The 25,176-nt window shown below is 41.0% G+C and overlaps 1 protein-coding gene across 8 annotated transcripts in view; it reads left to right on the top strand.

Moving 5' to 3' along the window:
• VPS54 (VPS54 subunit of GARP complex) overlaps positions 1-25,176 on the top strand; it is a 73,030-nt gene that overhangs the window by 16,828 nt on the left and 31,026 nt on the right. For all 8 annotated transcript variants that reach the window (XM_030557911.1, XM_030557915.1, XM_030557918.1 and 5 more), the window contains 7 exons: positions 1,457-1,698; positions 3,722-3,800; positions 5,962-5,996; positions 7,563-7,694; positions 10,410-10,795; positions 22,519-22,645; positions 24,148-24,255. In XM_030557911.1, coding sequence (XP_030413771.1) covers positions 1,457-1,698; positions 3,722-3,800; positions 5,962-5,996; positions 7,563-7,694; positions 10,410-10,795; positions 22,519-22,645; positions 24,148-24,255 — 1,109 coding nt within the window. The remainder of the gene's footprint in view (positions 1-1,456; positions 1,699-3,721; positions 3,801-5,961; positions 5,997-7,562; positions 7,695-10,409; positions 10,796-22,518; positions 22,646-24,147; positions 24,256-25,176) is intronic.

Below are 25,176 nucleotides of genomic sequence, written 5' to 3' on the forward strand. Positions count from 1 at the left end.
ACTTGAAAATAGTCAATGAAGTTCTTGTTTTCTGGATAATACTATGAAATAAAATGATGTATTTATAGGTGGAGTGGGATTCTACTTACTCCACCTCAAAAAACACCTCATTTTGTTTTTGGAGCACTGGAGATCTCCTGATTTCCACCCTATTTATATCTCCACCTCACATTGAAGTAAGGTGACCAGATGTCCTGATTTTATAGGGACAGTCCCGAATTTTGGGTCTTTTTCTTATATAGGCTCCTATTACCCCCTCCCCTGTCCTGATTTTTCACCTTTGCTGCCTGGTCACCCTACATTGAAGCCAACATCCTTATTATGAAGGAGAAGAGGATGAGACTTCTTTCAGAGCCTGTGAAAGATCAGCCAGAGTATAGTTGTGAGACAGACAATTCTCGCCCTGCGGGGCTAACTGCATTGCTTCTGTGACACTCCCTAATCCTTCTGATGTGGGGAGCAAGAGATCAAGATGGGTAACTCTGGCACTCCCATAAGGCGCTTTTGTGGTTATATTGACAGCTGTCATATGGAATGCTGAGGGTAAGGAGTGTAAAGTGGGGAAATAGTGGAATTCTAAGAATTCTCTTAAAGAAACACGTGAGAACCTTAACTGTAGTTCTAGGTTGGTGGATGCAGTAGTTTTTCAATTTAATATATTTAGTATATCAAGTCTACAGACTTCTGTCTTTCAAAGGGTGCCTGAAGAATTAATTGATATTTGTGTGAACATATTGACAGAATATACGCCACTACTCTGCTATAACGTGGTCGTGGGATGCCAAAAATCCCTACCACGTTATAGCTGAAACCCCGTTATATCAGGGTAGAGGCGGCAGGGCTCCGGCGGTGATTTAAAGAGCTCTGGGCTCCAGCCGCTGCAGGGAGCCCCAGGCCCTTTAAATTGCCAGTGGAGCCCCGCTGCCACAGCCCCAGGATAGCAGTGGCAGGGCTCCAGCGGTGACTTAAAGGCCCCGGGGCTCCCAGCAGCAGCCGGAGCCCCAGGCCCTTTAAATCACCAGCGAGCGCTGCTGCCACAGCCCCGGGGTGGCGGCAGCAGGGCTCCAGCGCGCTTTAAAGGGCCCGGGGCTCCTTACAGCAGCTGGAGCCCCGGACCCTTTAAAGTACCACCCAAGTCCCGCTGCTACCACGCAATATGCGAACCTGTGTTATATTGGGTCGTGTTATAGCAGGGTAGAGGTGTACCTCTAATTGCATGTTTAAACCTTGGTTTGTGCAATCTAAACACAAAAATGTGAGTGTGTTAGATTGTTGGGGAAGAGGATTGTGTATCTTGGTACGCAATCCTTTCTGTAGATAATTCTGATGCTTTACGTAAATAAAAAATAAAATTTTGAAATTTGTTGTTTGCTTCAAGAATTACATTGAGTTTACTATGAAAAAAGTGCTTTCAGGTTTTTGTCTTAATGGACTGTCTTATCTTTTGTGCTTATAGGTGATCCTAATAGTTTAAGTGACAGCCCATCTCTAGTTGCAGATCAACACAGATGGACAATTTATCATTCCAAAGTAAATCTCCCAGCGGCGCTAAATGATCCTAGGTTAGCAAAAAGGGAATCCGATTTCTTTACAAAAACATGGGGACAGGACTTTGTGGACACAGAAGTCGCACCTTCATTCTACCTCCCACAGATCAACAAGGAAAATTTTGCATTATATCAACAGGAAATCATTCAGGTAAAGTACTAAAGTTAGGTACATTATGGGTTAAAAAAGAAACTTCAGAGCCATTTGAGTCTGACACCACTAACTGATTGTACCCATTAATAGTCCATCATATTGCCTAATAACTACCGGTCTACCTCTATGCTAGTTGGCTCTTCTCTTGACGTCGGTATGGTGTGCTGTAAGTTCACCATTCTTAGCATTAAAAGCATTGTCTAAATTCTCTCTCCCTGCTATTTCATTATTTTTAGTTCCTGAGTGCTATACTCTTGTTTTAAATGTACAGACCTTATAATTGCTATTCATCTTCGCTATTTCATTTGGGTATTGAAAACTTCACGAATTATTCTTAAAGGATTATTCAGTAGTTACACTCTATAATGTAAAAAAAAAATCCAGTCACCTGATCAAATGTAAAACATGACTAAATTGTTGCTAAGAATGTCTTAAAAATGGCCTGTACAAAACACTTAAATATAAAATAATGAAGTAGGAAACAGACTATTGCCATCTGGTAAAAGCCAGAGCTGTTTTTAGATTTTAAAAAAAGAATCACAGTGTAAAAGAAGATGTGCAAATCTGCTGTGTTCTCTGTTTCTTTGGCTGTAGCTTCCTTTAACTTTTGGCTGCTGTGACAACGCTTCCTGCTGAGTGTAGTGCTTACTCTTGTGAATAGTCCCACTGAAGTCAATAGGATTATTTATGGTAGAGAGCAGTATGCTTGGTTGCATTTGCAGGACTGGGCCCCAGAATGGTAGCCTTGAAGTGTTATACAATTGTCCAGTTCTGATTAATGAACATATTAAAGGTATTTTTAAATACTACCACCTATATATAATTTCATTGTTTAATTTATGTATTCAGATTAGGTGAATTATTCTGTATTCATGTTTCTGCAGGTTTTTTTAGTCATCTTTTCCCCTACAAATACATGTTATTTGGGTACAAGCTACAAAATTACAAGAGAGAGGGCTTTAATGCAGATGCAGGTTTAAAACAATCCATATTATTATTATTATTTGTATTATTGTAGCACCTAGGAGGTCTAGTCATGGTCCAGGACTCCACTGCAGCAGTCACTATGCAAACACAGAACAGAACATACTGAACAAACTTGGTTTAAGAGCCAATAACAAACATTGAAATTTTTCAGCATTATAAACCCTTAAAACACTAGTTTGGGGAGTATAAAAAGGTTTAACTGTTCTGCATCAAAATGATAATAGTACGGGTAAAGTATGGGGGGAAGAATTGTGTTTTAGAGCCATATGTTTGTATAGCGAATATTACAAAAATGTAGTAAGCTGTTGCATTAAATTGAAATGTAACTATTTGATTGTGAAAATAAACAGTGTATTGGAAGGAGAGGCGTGAGTTGTCCGTGAAAGAATTTCTGATAGATCTTGCAGCTTCAGCCTGCTATGAAAAAATGATCTCTGAAGAAGAGGACAAAATAGAAGAGTTTTACAAGATGTGGAACCCATGTTTAAGCTTTATAAGTAAAAATAGAAGCCTAGCTTAGCTAAATGCAGTGTAAGGTTTCACTATGGTGTATATAAGTAAGGTGGGGGAAGATATTTTTATACATTACATTTGAGGGGAAGATCAATAAAAGGATGTTTTTATTTTAGTATAGGATAATTTGCAGATTAGACTGCAAATAAATAATGTCTGTAAGTGTGTTACTGCCCTCACTGGATATTTATATTTCATTTTGTGGGGAGGAGAATTTAGATCATATGTCTTGAATAGTTTCATTGTCTCTCTTTCTGAGATGTGAAATCAACAAAGAAATAACATACCAACCAAATAACAAACAAGGATTTCAACCTCCAGAGTTGTCATTCTGGCACCTTTCACATGTACTTAAAATTGTAAGAGGGAAAAAATTAGTTATGAAGTTGTCAGAATTATTTGGCATAATGTAATATCTTAGATTGAAAATGTTCTGAATATTCCCTTTAAAAGAAAAAGAGATTTTTTCATTATTGTATTAGTGTCAGAGTAGTTCTTTAATATCTTTTCTCTTTTATAGAGAGAGAAGATTCATGAAAGATGCAAGAATATTTGTCCTCCTAAAGATACCTTCGACAGGACTCTATTACATACTCATGGTAAACACCTAGTCTTCTTTTACTTGTTAAAAAGACATTTTCTTTTCTATAATAGATAATATAACATACTAGTCATCTCCTTTGTTGTTTGTAAGATATTACCTGCAGAAATAGCTGCTGGTGATTTATTTGTAATGATCACTGAAAATCCAAGTATGATTGGATAGAGGCGTAGATCAAAAAACTAGTGAGTCCTGTTCCTGAATTCTTCCTTGACATTTCTGCATTCACAACTTGAAATTACATCCATGACACTGTTTCCTTTAACTTCCTCTTTTTTAAAAAAAAAAAGAAGAAGAAGAAGAATAAAAAGAAACTAGATTATGGGATTGTGCTGAGTTTCTGGCTACTGTTCATGTTCTGAGTAATGAAGAATGGCTCCGCCAATGGAGAAGAAAAATTGGAATTTGTGACATTGTGGCATCCCTGACATATTGAAAGATCATCATTAGCAAAGGCTGCTTGGATGGTTCTTTTAATGGAGTCTGTAGCTGTAACAGGACTGTTTCTCCTGATATATTTTTTGCTTTGTAGTGAGGTATCTCAGGTGATCAAGGATTGGGAATAGGCAAAAAAGACAGGCAGAGAAAGTATAATGGACAATCTGAAGTTAGCTTGGATTACTTCTTTCTTTCAGTTTCCCGAAAGAGAGTTTCACTGGCAAAGCACTGCTCACTGAGTGAAAGTTTGTCTGCATCCCCTGTTCCTAGTAACTACAGAATGCTTCCCTGGTTTGATTTACTCCATTGGATTCAGCTCGTCTTGCTAGGCTTTCTAATACCTCTATTACCAGTTTTTTTCCTTTCCATGAATAGTGAAGTCCAACTTTTTTGTCTTTCATAGTTGAAGTTCTTGAGAACTAACTCTTATATTTAGCTATGCTTTACCTTTGCCAGGACAGTAATATCCTTCCTCTGTTAACTGCCCATAGTACTACACAGGGGATCTTGAAAGTGTAATATTATTGAACAATATCACAGTTTTTGAATGGATAGCCTTTATTGCAAATGAGTACTGTACTTGTTAAAATGTCTGGTTAAGGACTGTATCTAGCCCCCAGCAGCACCCAAGAAGGCTTGAGTAGGAATAACTATCCTGAGGAAAGGTTGGTCTGCTATGCAAAGCCAAACAGGATAAAAATCTCTGCACAAGGGAGTTGGAGAGTGGTTTTGGGAGAACACACCTTCAGTAAACTCTCTCTCCACTCACTGCAGTTCCCAGTGTTGGAGTTGCCTATCTTTCTCCAGTCCTAGACAACGCAACCTGGGATCTCTCAGCTATGAGAGTTCCTACAGCCTGAGATTGAGGCCAGAAGGCTGCGTGATGGTTCCTGGGCTGTGTTGTCTTTTGTATTTAATAAAGTAACAATCCTGCAGGCAAGAGAGGTGCTGGAGATGGTAAAAGGTCCCTTTCACCATGGTGGTTATGAGGGGAGAAGGAGACCCTCCAAGTGAGCTATGGACTTATGTCATCTACCTCCCTTTTTGGCCTGATGGGACTCCGTACACTCTGATTGAGCTCCTCTTATGTGACTGAATTAAAGTGGATGGAGCCCTAAGAATGTGAAATCCTCCCGCTTCCCAATGGGGCCAGGGCATAGAGCTCCAGTGCAGCTCTTCTTCTGTCCTGATTATTTCCTTCCCTCTGCGACCACCCCTTGTGACCATCACTTCAGCCTATGGACTAGAATAGTGCTACCTCTGTGTCACTTGCACAGAGTGTTAGGGTCACTGAATCTGTGTGAATCCTGTGGTCCCTCTCCATCACCACCCTATGTGCATCTCCCCTCTGGGTCCAACCCAGTGTGACTGCTCCACCGGTGACCTTCCTAGAGAGCACCAATGGGAAGCTTAAGTGGTGCAGAGCCTTATGCCGGTCCTCACCAGCAAGATAAATTTCACCCTGAGTGAGTTTGAAGCACTGGGTTTCTTTTATAATATGAATAATACCTTTATTTTTAAAGTAGTCAAACTTGGACACATCTGAGTGCTGCACAGAAACTGTAGCTAAATCCCAAAAAATTACAAAGGGCAACGAGGCCTTTAATTGCTGATAATTGAAATTAATTGTTTTAATAAGTTTGCTGATGACTGACTATAGAAGACTGCAATGTAGTCTTATATTTATCATGCTAGATTACTTATATTTTATTTATTTTTAGATAAATCCAGGACAGATCTGGAACAAGTACCTAAGGTATGATTGCAGTACTGTATAGGCTTTATTAAGGAAAAAATGTGCTTGTCAGATTTCTAGTATATGTGTGCATATGTATGAAGGAGAACTATTTTAATAGGTATCCTCTGAGCCTCCTAAATTGTAGTAATTCACATGGAACTTAGACAATGTAATCCAAATGGATAATCCTTAAATTTGTTGGCTATTTTTGTCTCCTGAGCTGTATTTATTCTTTTAGCAGGCATTGAAGGTAAAACACACCTGCCATTATTTTCAGGCACAAATAGACAACCACACTGCTTTCTACTGAAGCATGGCCACGGTCCGCTGGGTACATTTTCCAGAAAAGAAATTTCTGGGAGGAAGGAAGATTTGGGGGGCAAGATGAGGAATTTGATGCACGTTTTTGAAGTTACTATGTAGACCTGAGTCTCTCACTATTTATTGTAGCACCTAGGAACCCTAGTTAAGGATTAGGGCCCCATTGTGTTAGGCACTGTGCAGACAAGTCGCTAAGAAGACCATTCCTGCCCCAGTCAGTTAACAGTCTACATGACAGCTAGGTTGTAACAGGTGGTCAAAACAGACAAACCTATGTTCCATTTTATTCAAACTGAAAAAACTGTCCAGTTGATAAGTTATTAGCAGGTAAACAGTTTAATGTTGATCACTGTGCATGTCCTGAGGTGTAGCTAAAGTAGCTTTCACTGTAACGTTTAAAGTTAAGGCTAAGGAACAGACGGTGCTTGATACTGATTTCTCGCTGTTGAATCCTTTGATGTCACGAGTGATGCTTAGGGTGAATGGGAAGGAGATGGTTCAGTCCTTCTGGAAGTTCCAGGCATTATATCTGTTTTAAGGAGTAAACTTAAGCCAGATGCAGATGCTTCGGAGATAATGCTTCATTGAGATAAACAGAAGCAGGGACAAAATTATTTGGCTTTTAATGGCCAGAGTTGCTGCACTGTGCCTGGGGAGGTAGGCTTTGGAGCTGTGCAGGGGTTGTGCACCCATATCCTGTATTCTGCTGAGTCCAGTTCTCCACCGTGGGAATCTAAGAGCTGTGCTGTTCCACCGTGGGAATCTAAGAGCCGGATTCAGTGAATTAATTGCAATATGGATCCACCACCTGGAGGAAGCATTAGGAATGTGTAGCCTATTCCAACTTTAGGGATGGAGTACCAGCAGTGGAGCATCTCCACTGCTGAAGAATGTCCCAAAGAAGAATTCATTCCTGTCCCATGGAGGACCTCCCCTGAGTACAGCTTAGGATATGGGACTTGGGCAGTTTGTACTTCTGTCCCATCAGGCTGTTTACCTGCAGATTCAGGAAGAGAACCCTGCACTTGGTCACATTCACTTCACAGCTGGAAAGTTGGTTACAAGCATAAGGGCTAGATTGATTATTTATTTATTTTTGTAAATGAAAATGTAGCTTATAGAGAAACTGATGGATAGGACCCCCAGAGAATGTGTCAAACCTGGGTTTGTTTGTATGCACTTTGTTTTAGAAGGGTGGGGAATAGTGACAAGGAAAGGAAAGCAGAGACAAGAGAAAGATGTATTTACTTCTTTTTGTTTCAGATTTTTATGAAACCAGATTTTGCCTTGGAAGATTCCTTAACGTTTAATGCCGTTTTACCATGGTCTCACTTTAATACTTCTGGAGGAAAAGGAAATCGTGATGCAGCTTCCTCAAAGTTGCTGCAAGAAAAGGTAAATCTCAATACAGTAAACTGTTATTCAGTGCAGCTGTTCACTGGTTACAAAGAAAACAGTTCTAGACGAGGCCACTGCCACTGTTCTCTGCACGTTACACAACACATTAATTTTATGGCCCAGATATTACTTCAATCGGCCGAAGATGCTATTGGGGGCCACCTTTCTAAGAAGAGAATTTTTTTTAAATAAACATGTCTGCCAAGGGTAGGGCCAACAAGTGACCATTGTTACATACAATGTAAAGATATTCTAATAGTAACGATTAAAGCAATCAACGAGGACAATCCTCATTAAGAACTTCTTTTGTGGCTGTTTTGAATATGAATAGTGATTACAGGAGGAATGAGTGCCTGATATGTATGTTGACAGTCCAGTAATGGTGCAACTTTTTCAAAACTTTCAGAAAAACCCCAGATTTAAGGCAGAGTGTGCTGTGCACTGCAAGGAAGTAGTAGGAAATAGTAAGCCTTCCTGGTAGTTAGCTTCCTGTTATCTTTCATGCATCATACCATAGGTACTGCTTCCTTTTGCAGTTTCTATTGCGCTGAATCACACATGCCCTGGGAGCACTGTAGAACTTGATGGCAGAGTACTTTCATCCACATGGAAAATAGAAGTCTTTGGGATAATCACACTCAGAATTGTCATTATTTTAAAAATTGTACATATGCAATGGAAAAAGAAAAAAAAAAAGCAGACACTTGTTTTGTTGGTATAAATACTCTTCAGATCCTTCCAAAACTTTAAAATATTGTGATGTGTTTTGTTTTTAATTTAAACATTTTCCCTCTTATGTGCAATGGCTTTTAGGAATTTACCCTTAAATCTGTAGGTGATGATTGGAAAAAACAGCATTAGCTTCTCCGTCACTAAATTCTTGCAACTTCGCCTTTCCTTAACCATGGCAGTGGACATGAAATTGCAACAAACTGTATAAGATGCCATTGAAGTGATTACTATCTGACAATGAAACGTCAGCTTTAAGAATGCATGTAACTTGCAGAGAGTGGCTGGGCCAGGATCTTAGGCAATTGGACAGAAATGAAGCAGGAGTTCTAAGTTTTTTTCTCCCCAGTGCAACCAAAATAAGGACTAGCATAGTCTCTATCCGTGTTTCCTTCCTGCAGCTTAACAGACTTGAAACACTAAAACAGGCATTAGAATGTTAATGGGGCAGCTCTGATGCTTTCATTAATACCTTCTGATTCCTGGCTTCCTAATAATTTTGCTGCTCAGTTCATTTGAGCCCCAAATCTTTTTAAGGCTCTGAGCCTCCAAATCCCCATGGCACTCTCTAGGTCAGTGAGCCTTTCCTATGGGCATACTGCATTATGGTTGCTGGGTGGAAGGAATTTGTAAATAAGCCTATTGCACTTAGACCAAGATTTGCATAGTCCATTGAGACCATAAATCCTAAATGAAACAGTTGTGAGAAGGAACAACATTTTGGGGCTGATTTTTCAGAGCTGTTTAACAGCCACAGCTCCTGTTGAAGTCATTGTGATCTTCAGGTGTTCCGCACCTCTAAAAATCAGGCCATTCAGGTATTAGCATTCAAATGATGTATTCACCGAGTTGTTTCAATTTGAATAAAGCAGGGCTAGACCAACAGTCTGATAACAGTGCAGCAAAGGCACTGACTTCTAGTTTTCTCTGGGGGTGCTCCACCCCTGCTCTGCTCTGAGGTCCTGCTTCTGCTCCGCCCCTTCCCCTAAGGCCCCACCTTTGTCCTGCCTCTTCCTGCTCCACTCCACCCCTTCCCTGAGACCCTCATCTGCTCGCCGCTCTCCGCCCTCCCCAGAGCCCCGGCTGTCAATCAGCCTTTTGGTAGTGTGGCCAAACAGCTGTGGCTGGTGGGTCCTGAGCACCCACTCTTCTTTTTCCATGAATGCTCTAGCACCAGAGCACCCATGGAGTCGGCGCCTATGTTGTGGGAGGTCCCCACCATGGTGTAGCAGCCTTAGTGCGTGATAGAGTTAAGTACATGTGCTATTCTCATTTCCAGTATCCAGCACGCCCTCTCAGCTAGTCGCTATAATGTAGGGGAGTTAATGTCTGACCTCTGAGATACAAAACATTGGGTAGGTTTGTTTAATTGCTTGCTTTTTGGCAAGCAGTACTTCGCAAGCATGATTTCACCAGGAAGGAGATACACTAGCTCAGGGGTCGGCAACCTTTCAGAAGTGGTGTGCCGAGTCTTCATTTATTCACTCTAATTTGAGGTTTTGTGTGCCAGTCATACATTTTAATGTTTTTAGAAGGTCTCTTTCTGTAAGTCTATAATACAGAACTAAACTATTGTCATATGTAAAGTAAATAAGGTTTTTAAAATGTTTAAGAAGCTTCATTTAAAATTAAATTCAAATCCAGAGCCCGGTGGCCAGGACCCGGGCAGTGCCACTGAAAATCAGCTCTCGTGCCGCCTTTGGCACATGTGCCATAAGTTGCCTACCCCTGCATTAGCACAACCTTCCCAGTGCTTTTTGAACTCACTAACAAAACTGGGTAGTTATTCATTTGCCACCATGGCAACAGCTTTTAATCCAGTGTTATAGTGGCCACAGTCAGCTGATCATTATAGCACAAAGAAATGTATTTGTAGAAATAATTCAAAATTATACTCACAAAATGCATTTTAGTGTTTTTGTAGTGGGATATATTTGCCAGGTGTTACAACATACGGTTGTTGTTTTTTTTCTCTCTCTCAAGCTGAGCCATTATCTGGATATTGTGGAAGTAAATATTGCTCATCAAATTTCTCTACGCTCAGAAGCATTTTTTCATGCAATGACCTCTCAGCATGAATTGCAGGACTACCTCAGGAAAACCTCCCAGGCTGTAAAAATACTTCGAGATAAAATCGCCCAAATTGATAAAGTAATGTGTGAAGGATCTCTTCAGGTTTTAAGACTATCACTCACCAGAAATAACTGTGTGAAAGTGTACAATAAACTGAAGTTAATGGCTACTGTACACCAAACGCAGCCTACAGTACAGCTGTTGTTGTCCACCTCTGAATTTGTTGGTGCATTGGACTTAATAGCAACAACGCAGGAGGTACTTCAGCAGGAACTTCAGGGCATTCACAGTTTCCGGTAGGTGACATTCACAAAACCATTGGAAGTAATAAAATGACATATAAATCCATGTTGAATAATGTCAAGCGGTTATATTAGTCTAAGAACACAAGACCATACTGGATCAGGCCAAAGGTCCATATAGCAAAGGGTTCCACAGACTGACTGACTGCATTGTGTGAAGAAATGCGTCCTTTTGTTTGTTTTAAACCTGCTGCATATTAATTTCATATGGTGACCTCTAGTTCTTGTGCTATGAGAAGGAGTAAATAATATTTCCTTATTCACTTTCTCCACACCAGTCATGATTTTATAGACCTCGATCATATCTCCCCTTAGCCGCCTCTTTTCCAAGCTGAAGAGTCCCAGTTTTATTAGTCTCTCCTCATGCAGAAGCCATTCCATATTCCTAATAATTTTTGTTGCCCTTTTCTGAACCTTTTCCAATTCCAATATATCTTTTTTGAGATGGGGCGACCACATCTATACGTAGTATTCAAGATGTGGGAGTACCATGGATTTATATAAAGGCAATATGATATTTTATGCCTTATTATCTATCCCTTTCTTAATGATTCCCAACATTCTGTTTGCTTTTTTGACGGCCGCTGCACACTGAGTGGATGTTTTCAGAGAGCTATCCACAGTGACTCCAATATCTCTTTCTTGAGTGGTAACAGCTAATTTAGACCCCATCATTTTATATGTATAGTTGGAATTATGTTTTCCAATGTGCTTTCCTCTGCATTTATCAACATTGAATTTCATCTGTCATTTTGTTGCCCAGTCACCCAGTTTTGAAAGATCCTTTTGTAGCTCTTCGCAGTCTGCCTGGGGCTAAATTTTGTATGCTTAAACTGAATCTGCTTTTATTCCTGTTCGTTCTTGGGTAACACTATTTAGAAAAATACTATATAATTACTCTGTAGTGTCCCCTATCAGTGGAGTCCATAAATTAGTGGCGAGTGTACATTGGGGAGAAGGATTTTTTTAAGGCACTTGAATATCTATATGCTTTATATTACATATAGGGGTCCCAATCAGAACAGAAGCTGCATAATACTGGAGGTGTATGACATGCAGAGACATAATCTCTATCCTGACCTGCATAAGAAATGTCAATATAATAGGATGCCTTTCAGAATATGATATGCCTAAAGAATATTTCCTATGATATATATGATAAATGAGTTAATGTAATAAAACTGTATAATGTACAAAGTTACCATTTTGGTGGAATATAATCAGAAATAATCTACACTGAATTTGTACCGAAACTGAATAGTGTCAGCCAGAGTGCTGAGATTCTATATATTGAGATCCATACCTTTATAGTTTTTCCTAATGATGCAGTTCCTGTATTTTGGGGTTTCTGGATGTCTGATTTGCATAATAGCTATATGTTATTACTAAGGCTGTGAGTCTTTCATGGAAGTCACGGGTTCCGGGACTTCCACGGCTGGTGCAGCTGATCCCAGGGCCGCCCAAGCAGCTGGGGCAACCCTAGGGCCAGCCGCACCAGCTGCTGCTCCAACAGCCCCAGGCAACTGGTCCCAGACACTGCCCCAGAGCAGTAGTACGGGAGCAGCAGCGGCACCCCAGGCCGCACCCTGCCTGGAGGAGCAGCAGCGGGGCCTCGGGCTCCCCCCACCCAGGAGCAGAAGTGGCAGAGGCAGGGCCCCGGGCTTCTTTCCACGCCCAGGAGCAGCAGCGACCACTGGAGCGCCTCCCCCACCTCAGCACCTAAGATTTAGTTAGGGGATTTTTAGTAAAAGTCACGGCCGTGACTTTTTGGCTATTGCACTTGACTTTTACTAAAAATATCCGTGAGTAAATTGTAACCTTAGTTATTACTTAGTAACTGTACTCTGAATATGCAAAACTCTCTACTCTGGCTACTGTAATCTCTCAGCTCTGATTTGCTCCTCTACTCAGAATTTTTAAGATTTTTGCTAGTAACAAAAATGGCTACCTCAGTAATTCCCTTCCAACCTGTGCAGAAAAATTCATAAAATTTGCACAGAAGAGAAGAATGTGAAAAAATAAAGAGTGGGACTGTCAAACTACTGGAAGGAAAAGTGGTTTTTAAAAATGTGTTAGTTTAATTCCCCCAGACCGCTGGTAGGGCTGGGGGTGGTACAGCCACACTGGAGGACTCCTAAATCCTGGTGTAGGGGAAGTGCTGGAAGTAGGAGATAGTGCTGCCGCCAGCACTTTATTTGGAATGAAAGAGGTGCTGGGGCTCAAGCAGTTTTTTTACCTTCATAACTGAAGTACCAAGCCTACAGGTGCCAGGGCTCAGCCCTAACAAGCCGTGGCACAAGTCAGGCACTGACTGCGGCCCATAGGGCAGCCTGGGGAAGCTACCGTCATTTGACCCTTGGTGCTGTCTAAGCTACACTGGGGAGCTCTCTAACCCCCAGAGCAGCCTAAGATCAGGAAGGTTCAAAGGTGGCTTTTACATACACACCTCAGTTGTGAGTTCTGTTCTGTGCCTCTTAGAGGCACAGCGCATAATCTTGTGCATAATCTCTGATTGGCATGCAAACATTTCACTGCGTACAAAGGAAAAACATGATTCCAAAAGACCAAAATCTTCAAGAAAACCGTGATAGAAGCTAATTTAAAAAATCCACTCATCACACAAAGACTTCACCTTATTCACAGAAATATTGAATGGTGTTTCAATTTTGTCTTCAGTAACAAAGCTGCAACAGCCAAGTGAAACAACTTGTAAGCAGGTAGTAATGATTCTAAATAAACTTGTGGATACTCTGGGATAGCGTCTCTGATAGCTCGTGGAGTTTGCCTCTTGTATTGGAGATCATCAGTTTAAATTTAGCTGCGTTACAGCTTAATTTGTTGTAAAACAATTAACAATACCCAAAGCAAACATACATAACAAAATGACTCTGCTTTTATAATGCTACATCCAGACAGCAGTCATATAAACTGGCTTTTGGTTATAACACAAAATAAAGTTTCTTAACTCTGCCCTGTTAGAAGAGGGGCAGGAAAGGGATACCACAAGTATTGAAAAACTTGCGTAATCTAATTTAGGATCATGAGCATTTATATGTGTAATTATGGTTGTATGGCATTACAATAGGGGAAAACTGAGTTTGTGCCTTAAATGTGCATTTCCAGACCTTGAAAAGTTTGAATTACTTTTAAGTGTAACCTTAACTCTGAATTTCCTGGGTTTATAAAGCTTGTTTTTTGTAATTTTATTTTTTTACCCAAAAATACTGATATGTACTCTGAGCCTTAACACTGTCTTAACATGTTTATTTGGGAAGAGGTGGAGGGGAATTTAAGATAGTATTTTGTTTTTACTTATCTTTACGCAGTTTCTCTACATGTATATAAATAATTTGCTATTTATATAGAGAGTACTTAGAAATGAATAGAAAAATACATCTAGATTTAGAATAGTTGTAATTTTTTATCTCATACTCTCACCTGGGAAAATTTCGATGTCTGACGGTTACACCGTCTACATGTGATGTAATTCTCCCTTAATATTGGTGAAGTCATACATTAGGGTTTTTTTTATTGCAGCATGTTTTTTATTGAGCTGTTTATTATTCTTGAATATTTGTTGAAGATGCAAGTGATTTCACTGTTAAGGTCCAGAGTGCATCAGAAATAGCAGTGATATGCAGGTGGCTAAAAATGCTGGAAACTTCCCTTTTACCTGGCATTTCTGTTTTGGGGGTGTGTGGGTTGGTTATGCCCAAGGGTGCAAGTGGAATCCATTTCTTACAAGTATGGGGTGGGGGCCAGCACAGGGGGCACGTGATCCTCCACATGACTCCTCCCTGTCCCCAGTCCGGGGTCCCCACGCTCTCCCCGTCCCCTTACCTGGGGAGGAGGGCTCTGTCCTCCTGCAGCTACGCCAGAGATTTCAAAATGGCAGAGGCAAAAGGAGCAGAACATGGGGCCAACGGGCAGCCCCACACCCACAGCTCCTCTGGCATGACTCTGCCACCCCAGCCCTTCCACACAGGGTCTCCTCTGTCTGTACAACAGCAGCCTTGTCGGAGGACGGGGTTGGGGGTGGCACAGCCATGCCAGAGGAGTTGCCGGCTTGGGGCTGCCTGGTGGCCTCATGTTCTGCTCCTTTCCCCGCTGTGGTTCCCGGGAGAGCCCTGCAGCTGTACCACCCCCAGCCCTGTCCTCCAGCAGGGCTGCTGCTGTACAGACGGAGGAGACCCTGTGTGGAAGGCCTGGGGCGGTACAGCTGCGCCAGAGGAGCTGTGGGCATGGGGCCACCCATCAGCCACACCTGTGTCTTTCCAGTACGCTGTTCCGGCTATAAATACTTTGCTGTTACACCAGACTGGACTGCCCTACTTGCACTGCTGGTTATGCCCTGATTGAGCCTTAACTGGCACTAAATTAAGTCTTTGCCTATGGTAATTTACACAGATAAGGCGATTAATTTTTTTTAGGGCTGTTGATTAATCACAGTTAACTCATGCGATTAACTCAAAAAAATTAATCGTGATTAAAAAAATTACTGTATATACTCGTTCATAAGCTGAATATTTTTGGTAAAAAAGTGACGCATCAGGGATCGGGGGTCAGCTTATAAATGGGTCTACACCCTAATTTGGTGATTTTAAACTATAGAATCATTGAATTGAATATCTAATACAAGGATCGGCAACCTTTGGCACGCGGTTTACCAGGGTAAGCACCGTGGTGGGCCGGACCAGTTTGTTTACCTGCTGCATCCACAGGTTTGGCCGATTGTGGCTCCCACTGGCCATGGTTCGCCGCTCCAAGCCAATGGCGGCGGGAAGCGGTGGCCAGCAAATCCCTTGACCCATGCCTCTTCACAGCCTGGAGCGGCGAACCGCGGCCAGTGAGAGCCGCGATCGACCGAACCTGCAGACGTGGCAGGTAAACAAACCAGCCCGGCCCACCAGGGTGCTTACCCTGGTGAGCCGCGTTCCAAAGGTTGCCGATCTCTGATCTAATACATTGTCGTTTTGTTTACCTGGAGCATCTGCAGGCATTGATCCCCTCAGCTCCCAGTGGCCACAGTTCACCATTCCCAGCCAATGGGAGTTGCGGGAAATGGCGCGCCACTTCCTGCAGCTCCTGTTGGCTGGGAACAGCAAACCGTGGCCACAGGGAGCTGAGGGGCTCCATGCCTGCAGATGCTCCAAGTAAACAAAACGTCCTGACCCGCCAGCGGCTTACCCTGAGAGTTTGGGAGCCAAAGTTTTCCAACCCCTGAAATATAGAGTCGGCTTATGAAAGGGTCATATGGTTTTCGCTACTTTTACCTATCCATTTTGGGGGGTCAGCTTATAAACAAACAGGCTAATGAATGAATTTATACATTAATTGCGGTTAATCTCACTGTTAATTAGTAGAATACCAGTTGAAATTTATTAAATATTTTGGATGTTTTCTACATTTTCAACGATATTGATTTCTGTTACAACACAGAATACAAAGTGTGCACTGCACACTTTATATTATTTTTTATTACAAATATTTGCACTGTAAAAATGATGAACAAAAGAAATAGTATTTTTCAATTCACCTCATACAAGTACCATAATGCAATCTCTTTATCGTGAAAGTGTAACTTACAAATGCACAATTTTTTTTTACGTAACTACCCTCAAAAACAAAATAATCTAAAACTTTAGAGCCTACAAGTCCACTCAGTCCTACTTCTTGTCCAGCCAATCTCTAAGACAAACAAGTTTGTTTACATTGACAGAAGATACTGCTGCCTGCTTTTTATTTACAAAGTCACCTGAAAGTGAGAACGAGCATTCACATGGCACTTTGGTAGCCGGTGTTGCAAGGTGTTTATGTGCCAGATATGCTAAACATTTGTATGCTCCTTCATGCTTTGGCCACCATTCCAGAGGAAATGCTCCCATGCTGATGATAGTCATTTAAAAAAAAATGCATTAATTAAATTTGATACTGAACTCCTTTGTGGGAGAATTGTATGTCTCCTGTTCTGTTTTATCCGCATTCTGCCATATAGTTCGAGTTATAGCAGTCTCAGGTGATGGCCTAGCAAATGTTCGTTTTAAGAACACTTTCGCAGCAGATTTTGACAAAAAGCAAACAAGGTATCAATGTGAGATTTCTAAAAATAGCTACAGCACTTGACTCAAGGTTTAAGAATCTGAAGTGTTGTCCAAAATCTGCGAGGGATGAGGAATGGAGCATACTTTCAGAAGTTTAAAAGAGCAACACTCAGGTGCAGAAACTACAGAGCCTGAACCACCCAAAAATAAAATCAACCTTCTGCTAGTGGCATCTGACTCAGATGATGAAAATGAACATGCATCTGTCCTCTCTGCTTTGTATCATTATTGAGCAGAACTCGTCATCAGCATGGACGCACGTCCTCTGGAATGGTGGTTGAAGCATGAAGGGACATATGAATCTTTAGCGCATCTGGCATGTAACTATCTTGCAACACTGGCTACAGCAGTTCCATGTGAACACCTGTTCTCACTTTCGGGTGACATTGTAAATAAGAAGCAGTCAGCATTATCTCCTGCAAATTATAATCAAACTTGTTTGTCTGAGTGATTGCCTGAAGTAGAACTGAGTGGACATGTAGGATCTCAAGTTTTACATTGTTTTATTTTTGAATGTAGTTATTTTTTATACATAAGTCTATATTTGTAAGTTCAACTTTCATGGTAGAGGTTGCACTACAGTACTTGTATTAGGTGAATTGAAAAATACTATTTCTTTTGTTTTTTACAGTGCAAATATTTGTAATCAAGATAAATATAAAGTGAGCACTGTACGCTTTGTATTCTGTGTTGTAACTGAAATCAATATATTTGAAAATGTAGAAGATATCCAAAATTTTTTAAATAAATAGTATTCCATTATTGTTTAACAGTGTGATTAATCGCAATTAATTTTTTTAATCACTTGACAGCCCTAGGGTTTTTTTAGATAAGGGAAATACAATAGATCTGATATACCTGAATTTCAGTAAAGGATTTGACATGGGAAATTTTAGTTATATTAGAGAAGATGGGGTGTAGTACAAGAATTGTAGGCTGGAAGGACAGTCAGGGTCCAGACATCACAAGGGGAGAACAGAAGGTTTAACCCCAAAATAAGCAGTTAAACCAATTGATGTGTTATTGTACTTTAAAATATATCAGATAAAGTCCGTTAGGAAAGCTTGCAGTGTTCTGAATTTGATGGTCATTAGAGATATGTCTACAGACCATGGTTATGATTTTATGTAATCGTACATATGGAAATGTCAGCTCCACCTCAGAGCAGAGCAGCGAGCTGTCAGGCAGGGAGGGACACCAGCCAAGCCATTTGTTTACACAAAACCGACTTCAAGTAACTATTCATTGGCCAGACCAAGAAAGGACAATGGTAGACTATTAGAATGAATGAAAAGAGATTGACATGACTCAAATTTGAAAAGAACATCCTGTTTCCTGAACATTTAAGTCAAGAGGGATTTTCCCTTTTCTGAATAACCATGAGTCACCATAGACTGAGGCTATGTCTACACTACAAATTACTTCAGAATAATTTGTCACTCGGGTGTGAATAATCACATCCTTTAGCAATGTAAGTTATATCAATCTAAACACCTGTGTGGACAGTGCTATGTGGGTGGGAGAACTTCTTCCATTGGCATAGCTACCGCCTCTTACAGAGGCGGGAGTTATTTCCACTCGGCTTAGAGTGTCTTCCCTAAAAGTGCTACAGAAGTGCATCTGCATTAGTGCAGCTGTACTGCTGTAGTGTAGACAGCCTAAGAGAAGTGGAAGAGGGGTGACAGAACCCTGAGGTACAACCTGGAACTGTGGGACCACTGTGCTCCCTTAACTCTCCAGCCTCAGCTGTCTCTTACAATGCTATGCTAGTGACAAGCAGCAAACCCCTCCGGGTGCTGTTATCACGCAGCCAACAACATGCAGAGACATACCCAACTAAGCTGTCCAAGCCACTCATGAACTGTACGCAGGGAGACACCAGCAAATTCTACTCAGACCCAGCCTTGCAGCCGAGAAATTTACCATCTTAAACTGCTCAAGACCCTCTTAAATAATGCAAGCTCGTTAATTAGTTTGCCACTTCATCAAAAGATAGTGGACATGCACCAGCCTTTGTAATCTGAGCGGATCCCCCAAGTACTTAGGACGCACTCACCGGTTAAGATTAAATATTAAAATAAGTTTATTCACTACAGAAAGATAGATTTTAATTATTATAAGGGGCAGGCATAAAGGTCAAAGATGGTTACATAAGAAAAAAAAGTAAATGCATTCTAAATCCTAAATTTTATCAGACTAAGCAAGAACTGAATCAAGCATTTTTTAGCACCCTCCTAGGCGTTGTAAGCAGTTCATAGCTCTTAATGCATTGGCTGAATTCCCTGCTCAACCTGGGACCAACCTCCCCAGTTCAGTGTCTTTTCCCCCCCAACATTCTTGTTGCCTTCAGAGTAGGTCAGGGAGGAGAGAGAGGTGGACTCATGATGCCACTGTCCCTTATTTTATACACTTAATTCATGTGCCTGGAAAAATACTGGCTCAAACATGGAGTCGAGTATCAAATATCCTGAGGCCTTGCTGAATCACTCAGTTAAGCAATCCCTATTGAGTGGCGCTCGAGCAGCTGTCTTATTGAATTGTAAATCTCTTGTTTATAATTCCCCTGGTGGTCAATGATTGGGAATGGTTGCTCAGCACCCGTCTAGGTGTGGGTCATCTCCTTTGTTGCCACTGGAGAGCTATCTGTGAGCGTCTCCCAGACTGACAACTTATTTCAATAACAACCACAGAACAAAATCTCATAACTCCATATACAATGATGACATGCATGTTTTGACAGAACAGTAAGTTTCAGCATATCATGACTTTTCATGTGATACCTTACAAGGCATTCTTTGTACAAAATATCATAACCATATACATGTGGTGAATATGGGGGTTACAGAGTGCTATTTTGAGGTACAGTATGTCATGGGGGTGGGGGAGGAAAAAGCCTTTTAAAAGCAGGCTTGGAACAGGTGTTTTTTAAATCCAGAATCTGAGGGACAGTCTCTAGGTGGGAGGCTGACTGAACACTGAATTTCCCCTATAACTAGGGAGTACTCTGGGATATGATGTTAAGGCGATCGGTAGCTCTTATTAGAAAAGGGCTTTTATCTAATATGAAAGTGTAAAACCTGAGGTTGTCTCTTTATGGAGTTTTTTGGTACAACTTGTATGTGTGTGCTTTTCATTACACTTCCATCTTTGAATCTGTGGTTTTTCTGGTAAATAACCTTTTAATTTTTATCCCAAGCAGGCCTCTGTTGTGCAAACTGTGTGGAATGTGTATGTCAAAGTGTGCTGGTATCTATGGGGGCTGGTTTCAAGACTTCAGGAGGTGACAAAACAGATGGGAAAAGTCTGAGGGTCTGGCAGTTTAGAACTCAGGCAGAACATATTTGGGGAGACTTCAGACTGGAGGGCTGTTGGTGTCAAGTTTTAGAGAGTAACTGGGCTCATGAGAACTGGAGTGACACCTTATTCTTGTGGCTTGGCTACTGGTTGCAGGGATCTGAACCATAGCTGCACAGCACAAAGGCCCCAGTGTTACAGGGCAGGTGGTGACAGAATTCTTTACTGGTCTGGGTGGACCCCAAAACATCATAGGTGGGTAAGGAACTGGCTAAAGGGGAGATGGCAATGGGTTGTGCTGAAAGTTGAACTATCAGACTGGCTGGATGTTACTAGTGGAGTTATTCAAGGATCAGTCTTGGGTCCAATCTTTTTCAATAATTGTATTAATGAACTTGGCACAAAAAATAGGAATATGCTAATTAAATTTGCTGATGATGGGAGGTATCATCCATACAGAGGAGGATCTGAATATCATACAGAAAGAACGGCGTGATCTTGAAGACTGGAGTGACAGAAATGGGATTAAAATGAATAATGCATCGTGCAAGGTCATGCAGTTGGGATCTGATAATAAGCCTTTCTGCTATAAACAGGGGGCTCAGAGGAGGAGAGGTACCTGGATGTGCTGGTGACTATGACTATGAGCCATCAATGTGATGTGGCTGTGAAAAAAAGCAAATGTAATCGATTATAGGATGCATCAGGTGAGGCATTTCCAGTAGAGATAGAAAGTATTAATGCCATTCTGCAAGGCACTGCTAGGACCTCATTTGGAATACTGCATACAGTTCTGCTCGCCCATGCTCAGGAAAGATGAATTCAAATTGGAACAGGTTCAGAGAAGAGCTACTAAGATGAATAAGGGAATGCAGTGTCTATCTTTTGAGAGGAGACTGAAAGAGCTTGGTGTGCTTAGCCACTCAAAACCCAGGCTGACAGGTGCTATGATTATCCCTAATATATTTAAAGAGAACAAACACCAAGAGGGTGAAGAGCTATTTTAACTAAAGAACAGTGTTGGCGTAAGAACAAATTGGTATAAATTGGCCATGAACAAATTCAGGATGGAAATTAGAAGAATGTTTCTAACCATCAGAGAGGTGAGATTTTGGGAACACTCCTCCCATTAGGAGCCATTAGGGGGCAATCAATTAGTTTTAAAAGAGCTGGACAAGATTAAGCGAGATTGTATGACGGGGCCTGTGATGGTGGGGCACAGGGCTCTGGACCTCTGGGAGTGTCTTCTGGTTCATATCTGATTATCTTAAATCTCAGGCTTCATGGCTTCAGCTGGTCACCTGCAGGGGTCAGGAGGGAGGGGTTATTTGCTTCTTATGAAACATCAAAGATGGCTACAGCTGGAGGTGGAACACTGGATGGGGTGAGCCTGTTCTCTTAGGTGGAATAGAGCATTCTCTCTCAGGTGCTTGGCTGGTTGGTACTTGCTCATGTGCTCAGGGTCTCCCAGTTCAGATCGGAGTGATCTTTTTTGCCTTCCTTTGTAGCACAAAGTGCAGATCAGTTTGCCGTGATCAGTTAGGTATACCTCAAATAATAAATTCCCTGCCATTGTGTGGGCCTTGGCCACTGCACTTCAGTCCCTCCAGTTCTCTGCCTGTGGCACATAATAGTTTAGTCTCTGGAGGGCTGATCTAATTCCGATTGTTGGGCTTAGTGTGCAACTGCTGGGTGGTGTTGGTGGCCTGTGATATACAGAAAGTCAGGCCACATGATCTGCTGGTGCCTTCAGGTCTTAAACTCTGATGCTGTTTATAGAAGCACTATAATAGTGGCAGGTTGAAAACCCTTATACTCTCTGAAAGTCACTCTGTCTCTGAAAGCTATTCCTATAGCTCACTCATATGAATTTACTCTTCCATGTTTGTATGAAGTACTTAAATGTTTGAAATTAATGCACTTCAAGACTGAATGCTTGAGGCACTGGAATAACAACAGTGAAACAACCTTTTTTCCTTAAAGACCAAGACCTTGATACTAAGTATCCTCAACTTCTGTTAGCTTCAGTGGGAGATTGAGGTTGTCAGCACTTCATAGATGAAACGCCAAAAGGGCTCTTATCTCCTTTGATGCAAATTCTTAGCCTCCATTATATTATTTATTTTTTGCTTCAAGGGGAAAGTAGACACTCAAATGCACCATTTCAGTTAGTCTAAAACAAGAAAGTGTTGAACTTAACATTAAGCCTGAGTTGATTGCATAGAAACCATTTGCTGCGTGGTTGTTTTCCTTGGTCTTGAATTAATAATTAATTTGCAGGATTTTCTGATTATTTAGCTAATCACTGTTTTTCTTAAACAGGCATCTTGGATCACAGCTTTGTGAGTTAGAAAAACTCATAGATAAAATGATGATTGCAGAGTTTTCTGCTTATGCTCGTAGTGATTTAAATAGACCATTTGAAGAGGACTGTCATATTCTAGAAGAGGTACGTTTCTTATAGAAAGTAGAAGCCATCTGACTCGTATAACATTTTTCATCTTCAGAACACTTTATAAGTACACCTCTACCCCGATATAACATGATCTGATATAACACGAATTCGGATATAATGCGGTAAAGCAGCGCTCTGAGGGAGTGAGGGGGCTGCGTGCTCTGGCGGATCAATCAAGTTCAATATAATGCGGTTTTACCTATAACGCGGTAACATTTTTTGGCTCCCGAGGATAGTGTTACATTGGGGTAGAGGTGTTCTAACATTCATCCTTTCATTGCCACTATTGCAACATTATCGTTTTATACCATTTTTCTTTTAGTTCAAATTTCTCCTTACCCATTTTTTGTTTTGAATAATAACATTTTCCTGTTTCTTGAACCTAAATCCACAGAATTTTAGTCTAACCACGTTTTTCCTTTAAAAATAAATCAATTTATTGATTTTTTTTTAAATGTTGGCAGTTAGTTCTGACCCATGCTACAACTGAATGTGTAACTCAGTGTTCTCAGACCTTGAAGTTAGTGAAAATACAGTAAGCAGTGAATAGATGTTCATGTATAATATTCTCATTTTATCATCCTTATGATTTTATCTTGCTTATGGATAATTGTTCAAAACATATTGCTTGCTGCAAGTTTAGTCACAGAGCTGTAAAATATTTTTTGCACTATGTATTCTTAATTTACTTTTAAGACCTTTAAGGTTAAGCTATCATGATCGGTATCCTTCTGGCCACTTTTAAGTAACTACAGCCATGTCTTCACTAAAAAGTTAGGTTGGAAGGAATTTTCCCCCAGGTCAGATTGGCAGAGACCCTGGGGTTTGGGTTTTTTTGGCTGTTCTTTGCAGCATGGGGCATGGGTCACTTGCAGGTTTAAACTAGTGTAAATTATGGTTCTCTGTAACCTGAAGTCTTTAAACCAGGATTTGAGAACTTCAGTAACTCAGCCAGAGGTTAGGGGTCTATTACAGGAGTAGGTAGGTAGGGTTCTGTGGTCTGCAATGTGCAGGAGGTCAGACTAAATGATCATGATGGTTCCTTCTGACTTTAAAGTCTATGAGTCTGTAAGACCCAGCAGTGTTGCTCAGGGGTGTGAAAAATTCACACCCTTGAGCAACATAGTTAAGCCGACCTTAATCCAGGTGTAAACAGTGCTAGGTTGACTGAAGAATTCTTCAGTCAATCTAGCAACCACCTCTCTAGGAGGTGGATTAACTACAGCGATGGGAGCCGCCACCGTCTTGCGGTAGTGAGCGTCTACACTGAAGTGCTACAGTGGTACAACTGCAGTGATTGAAGAATGGACATAGCCTAAAAGTAATCCCGCTCAGTCTCATGCGTGGAAAGGCGTGGTCCAAACATAGGATGTTTGGTCTTGAGCGCTAGCCATCAGGTCATTCCACTCACTCTGCCTTTTGATACATGAATACTTTTTTACTATTGTATGTTTTAAGTATCTTTCCTTTCCCTGCCCTTTTGGTGTTTTTAATAGGAAAGACTTGTCTCACTAGTATTTGGACTTTTAAAACAAAGAAAGCTCAATTTTTTTGAAATATATGGCGATGAAATGATTATTACAGCAAAGAACATAATTAAACAGGTAAGCAAATCACTTCTAGCTTATCTCAAAGACTTGCCCGTCTTTCAGAAATATTTTTGTTTCAGTTGTTGAGAATGTATTTAATTTAATTTCATAACATCAGATTTTCTTATTGTGAAAAGTTGTACTTTAAAATGATAATAATTAATCCCGTTGTATTAGTGACCTCATATCTGTAGGTCAGTTCTCCTGATGGCCTTCCCCAGCCATTGTGTGGCATCAATGTAGAGGAAGACACATCTTTCTCTGTGCCTTGGTATATAGACACTTACCTTCACCTTTCTCTGCCTGCTGTGAGTTAGTTTGATTTTTTTTCTTTCTCCATTAGCCTGTAACTTTCCCAGGTAAGACGGCTACGCAATTCCATTTAGTTTCAACAAGACTAGTATCTATTTGCAATTTTGCAGAAATAGGACGAGAACCATAAAATGAAGCTTATTAACACACATTTCCCTGCATAGAATCATAGAATATCAGAGTTGGAAGGGACCTCAGGAGGTCATCTAGTCCAACCCCCTGCTCACAGCAGGACCAATTCCCAACTAAATCATGCCAGCCAGGCCTTTGTCAAGCCTGACCTTACAAACCTCTAAGGAAGGAGATTCCACCACCTCCCTAAGTAACCCATTCCAGTGCTTCACCACCCTCCTAGTGAGAATGTTTTTCCTAATATCCAACCTAAACCTCTCCCATTGCAACTTAAGACCATTACTCCTTGTTCTGTCATCAGGTACCACTGAGAACAGTCTAGATCCATCCTCTTTGGAACCCCCTTTCAGGTACTTGAAACATCTTAGGGACAATCCTGCATTTGTAGGGAGGAGGGCTAGATGATATCCATCTGTTGAAATTCTGTGACATTTAATACATAAATATTTCTTGCCTGGATTGTCGTGGTCAGGACAGACAAAGTCAGTGTGC

This window comes from Gopherus evgoodei, chromosome 3 (assembly GCF_007399415.2).
Source record: "Gopherus evgoodei ecotype Sinaloan lineage chromosome 3, rGopEvg1_v1.p, whole genome shotgun sequence".
In the NCBI taxonomy this organism is placed as follows: Eukaryota; Metazoa; Chordata; order Testudines; family Testudinidae; genus Gopherus; species Gopherus evgoodei.